General features: G+C 34.8%; 1 protein-coding gene across 1 annotated transcript; it reads left to right on the top strand.

The window, feature by feature from the left end:
* Nucleotides 1-1,395: 1,395 nt before the first annotated feature.
* Nucleotides 1,396-5,455, top strand: LOC114125692 (uncharacterized). Its single transcript, XM_027989458.2, has 2 exons — nt 1,396-2,407; nt 3,112-5,455. Exons 1-2 carry the CDS (start codon nt 1,954-1,956, stop codon nt 3,159-3,161), a joined length of 504 nt encoding a protein of 167 aa, XP_027845259.2. The 5' UTR covers nt 1,396-1,953; the 3' UTR covers nt 3,162-5,455.
* Nucleotides 5,456-7,455: the final 2,000 nt, after the last annotated feature.

Raw genomic sequence — 7,455 nt, 5'->3', positions numbered from 1 at the left:
AATTGTTTTTCTAAACATTAGTGGAAAACGTTCAACATTACGTTTCAGAATATTATTTATTATTATGGTTTTGAGCGAACGACGTGAGAAATGAAAAAAATCACGAATCTCGCGTGCTACGTACGACGAAAACGTATCCCAGAAAAACGGGACGTGGCCGAGAAACGTATGGAAAAGCCTTTAGCCCATACAATATTGTTCAAACGCAATACGTACTATTACAATAATAATATTATAATATACAATATTACTTAAACGCAATACGTACTATTACAATAATATTATATAGCTACGAGCGGGCCCGACGGCAGAATACCGTGACGCGTCGCTCATTCCGATTTCGCTCCGGACTTGGCGATCCGAACGGTTTTCACGACGACATCAGCTCGTTTCCTACACAACGACGGCGTTTCGTGCACAGTTGATACAAGCACAAAAAACGAAATGATTTCTCCGACGGTCGTTTGCCGGACGTGAACGGAGCGATGATGGCGGGCGTCGTGCTTCGAGAACGACCATACTTATTAAATATATGAAAATAAAACCCGACTTGGCTGCCGGAGTGGTCGCGGACAAAAATACGAAATACGAATATGCAAACGTATTTACTTGTGCTACACGACGAAGACGACGACAACAACGACAACAATAATAATATTACTCTAACGTGGAATGCACTACAACGCGCAGGGCACAGTCGCCGCCATCGTACGCGACGGCGATGACGGTGTTAACGTTCTAGCGTTTGGGAACCACTGGAATTCGGTTCACCGACTGCGGTGGGCGGGCGGGCGTACGGGACGCGCGCGCTACGTGTCGCGCCATCTGCCAGCACCGGGACCGAAATTCGGCCGACAATATTACCCCACGATACGGCGGTGCGGGACGGGTGGTCGAGACCCGTCGTCGTAAAACGGCCGCCGCCGATCCACCTGCGGGCGGGGGCGGGTGGGGAAAACCGTTGGTCGTCGACCGTGGCGCGGGGACGGGTGGTAAGCGGTTGCCACACGTGCACGCACGCACGTACGCCCGACGACTACGGTGGGCGGCGGAGGGAGTGGTCGCGGGGACGGTTCGGATCAATAACATCCAGACGACGAATGCCTAACCGCCCCTCGCCCGCCCGCCCTAAACGACCGTGTTTTAGGACGCCGACCGACCGGTGTAACCGACGCGTCCCCGAGGCCACCGACGGCGGCGGCCCGCGGGACGGGTTTCATAACGTCGTCGTCCTGCGGGTGGGAGTGGGCGCGGCGGTGAAGCGGTCCCGGCAACGGCGCGGCGGGTCGGTGTCGCGGCCGGTGTGGTCGCGGTGCGGGGTCGACGGCGGCGGCGGCGGCGGCGGTAGTGGTGGTAACGCGCGTTCGCAAGGCGGAAAGGTCACACGGCCAAAGTGATTCTCATTCCGTTGCATTGCTTTGCACATAGTCACGACTCGCGCACCGTTCTTAACGTTCGACTCGTCCAGTGGAGTAAAATAGAGAAACGAAATCGGTATCGTTACAGAAACGTTTTGTTTTTTTTTTTTTTTTTTTCACTAGATATAATCGCGCGCGTATATAAACATATATTTATATACGTCCTTATCCGAAATCGAATTTATAAATTCCCGCCAGTTGCCGACTGACGTGCATACCGGTAACAATCTTTCAGTGCGAATTGATGAGATAATAATAATTATTTAAATTATTTACATATCGGTCCGTACGGAAAACAGTTTATAATAAAATATTAAATAATATTAAATATATTGAAATCGTATTGAAATAAAAATACGTGTACGGACGGTGAAAAAAAAAAGTAACGATAAACGGAACAGAATAAAAATCACTGCAGACGGAAACAGTCGAATTTGTTATAGAAAATCGTTAACTCCGAAGAGTGAATCTCGTCGTCGGTTCCTCGTTAATTTTTATTTTTTATTTAACACTTGCTGCACATTAGAAAAAAGTCATGGCCTTCATGATGCCTGTCGTAAAAAATGATTACAATATTTACAAATCGAATCGGAACAGACGTGTTTCCGAGTGTTCCAACGACAAGACGTCCGCCTCGTCGGCTTCGTCGTGCGGTGGCACCAGACGGATGCACAGCGGTTCCCGGTCGGCGGACGGTCCGTCGTTGTCCACGTCGCCCGGCAGCGATTTCATGGTAGGCTCGCCGGCCCATCGGTCGCTCGGCGGAGTGTCCAAGCAGACGGCTTTCCACCACGGCAGCCTGCAGCACCATCACGGAGCTGCGTCCAGAAACTCGTCGCGGAATTCGCAGTCCAGCCTGCAGAGCCCCGCCAAGTCTTCGTCGTCGTCCTCGTCGCCGCCAAAGGTGTCGTCCACGTCGTCACTGAACATGTTCCACTCGAAGCTCGTCGACAAACTCAGGCGGTCGCTGACGTCTAAATCCAAAGACAGTGAGTGTTCCTCTCTAAATAAGAAAAATAATTAACCCAACCCTTACACGCCTTCTACGACCCATCACCGAGCAACGACTCGAGGCAATCCCTTCGAGTCTGCTCGTTTCAAAGCAACCCTACTTCGATTCCAGCGTGTCTGTATATTTTGTCATGTTTGATTCCGACAAGTGTTGACGTTTACCTAGGCATTTGTTTATTTGCTATTTGCGGGTATGCGATATTAGTGTGTAATTGGTAATTGGCTTGTGACGACTAAACTTTTTTATGGTCTGTTTGCTATGTCCCCGATAAACCCTATCACTATTGGGCCAATGTTCATTGTATTTGGTATGACCTGAATTTCATTGTATTCTCATGCCATTCAATTGACGACAATTTAACCTTCTCCTTTGTGAAACGAATATAAACACGTTGTTTTTGTTGTTGGTATATTACTATAGGTACTTGTAAAGCTTCTGAAAGTAAAAAAAAATCATTAATATTGTTGTAACCATTTTTAAGTCTTATTGATGTTAGTATTAACACTAAATTAATATAATCAACTCTATTATTACATTACCTACCACAAAGTATACAGACTTGGCTTAGTCTAGTTTATCGATTCTTCCAGCAGAATATACAACCCATTTTAACTTAAGTAATTTCAATGACTTCCAGACTAAAATGTGTATTCTAACAGTAGATTTATGTGTGTTGTACAGATAGTACAACGACAGCCTCGAGTAAGGATATTGCGAGGAGAAGATCCTGAGATATAGCCAAAGGTGACGACCATCAACGGTCAGTACCAAACCTGACTAGATCAGCAAAAAGCCGGCCAGTGTCCACTATGGCCACGTCCTGTCCGTTGGGCACCAATATTGCGCTATGATAAAATAAACAGTAAAAAATCAAGAATCCTACAGAAAATCATAGTGTACTCTTGCGTGCTAGGGTAAGTGCCGGCACTTTGTTTAGAATAATAAATTATTTATTACACAAGTCGCATCTATTTTAAAATACTGACTTTGTTTTTTTTTTTAATGGATGCATTGTGTGTTTTGGTTAATAATAGAGAGTATTCTAAAAAATGTATAAATAATAGCCTATTTTAAGTTGATACTTAGCCTATATTATATAAAAAAAAATTATTAGTTACATTTTTTATGTATATATTAATATTGACAGCTTATGGCTTATCTCAGCATTATGGTTTATTTTTAATATTATTTTTTAGTACTTTATAAATATTACTATATGAAAATTAAAGAAGGTACTCGACTAATTATAACTTAAGCCTATCAATCAATAGGGGACAAGGTCTTATAACCTTAATGTTTAATGTATTATATTATTGTTGAAAATGTCTTGATGTATTAACAGTGATCAAAAAATGAGGGTTTTTTTAAAATTAAGATACTCTGATAGTGTCAAATATAAAATCAATGCAATTTAAATACAATTTTAAATCCAACAGGATTCTAGGCAAGATTTAAAATAAATTACTTGATAGGCTCTTATTGTTCTTTCTTACCAACCCGCCTACTTTAGTGTATAAATTAATGTATATAATATTATATCAATGTGTAATTTGGGGGTAAAATTTCATTCAAAAGCTTTTTTTTTTTTTATATAAAATATCACAGATCAAATATTTTTAAGATATATTGAAAAGTATTTATATAGAATATTTTGGCTGCAATAATTTATAACTCGCACTCCATAAGTCTGACTGACCAAATAAAATTAAAAATACCATATCACAAAATGTATTCTTTTGCAAATAATTGTAATGTAGTTTTCGTTCTTAAGGGGCAACATATGTCCTACCTGGATACTCAATAATAGACTGTACTTAAATTTGTTAGATGTTCATTAGGCTGTTACGTTGTATCATAAAGGGAAAATTATTTTAATGGGTTGGTAAGTTAAGTCTGATGCTCTGTTTTGTTTATAATAGGTAAAAATTAATCAACCATATATAATCTGTGATACGTTTGTTACTATTTTTTTAAGATATTCAGCTTTTATCTTTATTTATCTAGGTAAATAGGGTTTACTACAACATGAAAATAAAAACTGTTATTGTTTTGGAGTTAGCTTAAAAAAAAATATTATTATTACATTGGGCGCCTAATTATTAATTTTCTCATTAACTTTCCATGAACAGTTCTCATTTTTTTTCATAATTATGAATAATATACACTTAACACTCTCATGTGCAATTAATCATACAAAATAAATAGCTTCCATAATTATATTAATTTTAACATTAATACATAGTTATTCAATTTGGTTTTAATTAATTTTCTTGTAATAGTTATTTGGTATTGATTATTTAAAAATCAAAGTACAAAAGAATAATTATAAGAAATTATGTTACCATTCATTTTTTATTTTAAAATGTATGGATATCATAAATCTTAATTTAAATCTTTCATAGTATAACCGCATCATTAATTCGTAGTTAAATTATTAAATTAATTAATTTTTGATGGCGCCCAAACCACAACATAAATAATACTTGTCTAGAAATCATAATAAGTTACAATACTAAATGTGATAATTACTTGTCCTTTGAAATACAATAGTCAAAAATATTTGTTACGTTTAATTATATATTTTGATGAAAAAAAGAAACTAGTCTTTTTATTTTTTATTTAATTAAGTTATATTTTCCTGTCATGTCTGATACCAAAATAAATTTTATCACCGGTTTTTTTTTCCAATAAAATAAAATCATTGAATTAGACTGATTGATAGACTAAATATTTTACACAGTATTAATATAATTGTTTTCAAACTTCAAAAGAAAATGTACTTAAAATGTCTTACAAAATTATACTGTCTTCACATAAATTATTATAACTAAAAAAAAGGAAAATTATTAAATTATCTTTATTTATCTTATTTGTTTATGTTTTTCTGTCTGTACGCAAAAAATTAATATTATATGTCTATTTTATTGTATAAGTGCCGGAAGAGAAAAATGTATTTTACATTTTTATTTGTAATACAATTGTAATAAAATCCTCAATTAATAAAATATTATTTTTTATTGTTCAATGTGTTGTTTTAATTTTTTTCTTTCCTTTGAGATTTCCACATAAATTATTGGTTAAACATATCCTTTTTCGTATCTATTAACAATTAACAAATTATACGGAAATTATACAGTATTTTCATTTCTCTACAATGACAGAGTTTTGTGCCATTATTGAAACTAGGTAAAAACTATTCAACATGCCAGAAATAAAAATGTCAACGTAGGTTTTCGAATTCTGAAGTATTATCAGAACAATGCATAAAGTTTACTTGGTAGTTCCATGTAAATTGGACCTTGATACGATGTTAATACGTTATTATAGTTCCTACGCGAATTACAGAACAACCAGCGGTGTACCATATTATAATGGAACAGGAAATAAATTACGAGTCTGGTGTATCCGCGATTTAAAAATAAAACTACAAGTCATTCGATTATTCGCATGGTAATTTCACGACGATTCGACGACGTTAGTAAATAAATCGTATAAAATCCGTCCACCGCCGTGTTCGAGAAAAGGTCTTTGCAAACGACGAATATCGATCGTCTTATATTATTATACAACGAATACAAATATTAGACGTTTTCCATTATACATAATAATATATAACAGAAAGGTATTCCTGACCGTAGTGAAAATTCTTATGATCGATGGAATATTAGCTGTGCCCTTCGGTTATCAATACGTTTTAAGCCAAACGAGGAATTGATAGTTTTACAGTGATCTGTTTTCTGTGCCTTCTGGCTTCTACACATTTTTTAGTCCATAAAAGTTGAACGCTTCAAATTGTACTATTTATAGATTTGAGATCGTATAAAGATTAAAATATATGATACTTTAAGTTTTTTGACGGTTTGATTGGAATTCTCTGTAATAGTTTTTTTGAAAAATTGTGTTAAAAATATCCAACGGTGTTTAAAAAACTCACGACTGGTTTTTCATACGTCATTCATAATATTTACCTATGTATATCATATTTCAATGATATTGTATGACATATTTTAAAATATCTACTAATACATTTTTCATATCATAGTTGTACTAAGTAATTAGTTGAACAAAAGTAAAACGATGAATGATGATTGTTATTACTTGTTGTAAATTGCTGTATGATTAATAGATTTTTTGGTAGCGCCAATGTTAGCCTGTACAATATATTTGTTATTATATTATGCACGAATCGTTTAATAAGAAATTTATAACATGCTGACTGAATGACGTGTAACAGAAAACGAAAGCGATCTGATCGGAAAAATATTCTATATATTAATATATTACTATATCATAATAATTAGTTTAAACACTTAAAAGCAACTTATAAACAATTTTAAAAAATTCAACACCTACATTTACGTCATACTTATGTAAATAATATGGGACACCACAACAATAAATAATAGTCACCAGTACTTAAGTACTTATTTTAAAGTTTCAACAGTACTTGTGATGGCACGTTCTTTTATTATATTATATCGTTACAATTACGATTAGGTAATATACTAATATCTGCCAGCTACATCGAAAAGTATTTTTATTAATTAGTAATAACTAAAAAACGAGAGTTAATTTAAACATTCGTAATACATTTTATACTATAAAAACTATTAAACAATATACCAACCCTAAACCCATATACAATTTATATCTGCTTAGATAGTAAACACAAGGTAAGTATTACTTCATTGGAAGTTTTTTTTATTTTATTCATAGTTTGATTTCGTTTATCATTAATCAAATTAATTAATATAGACAAATATATTATACTCTCAAACAAAATCTAATGCCTATGTATATTGTATAATGTGTATGCCCATAATCTATAAAGTTACTCAGATAATGTGATTTTTTTTATCACAGAAAAAATATCTCACTTTATTAACCTATTATTAATTATTAAATAATCAGCATTACCTACTTAATATTGATTTTTTCACAACACTTTTCAGACTTTTCGACAAAGAAAAAACTGAAAAATAAAGAATACCGTTACAATTGTATTCATAATATATTTATAATGTT

Source organism: Aphis gossypii, chromosome 2 (genome assembly GCF_020184175.1).
Source record: "Aphis gossypii isolate Hap1 chromosome 2, ASM2018417v2, whole genome shotgun sequence".
Lineage (NCBI taxonomy): Eukaryota > Metazoa > Arthropoda > Insecta > Hemiptera > Aphididae > Aphis > Aphis gossypii.
This window is presented reverse-complemented; position numbering and strand designations above follow the sequence as displayed.

Coding starts and splice junctions, on each gene's coding strand:
- LOC114125692 (XM_027989458.2), top strand. CDS start 1,954: ATGGCCTTCATGATGCCTGTCGTAAAAAATGATTACAATATTTACAAA. Junction 2,408..3,111: donor GACGTCTAAATCCAAAGACA/GTGAGTGTTCCT, acceptor TGTGTTGTACAG/ATAGTACAACGACAGCCTCG.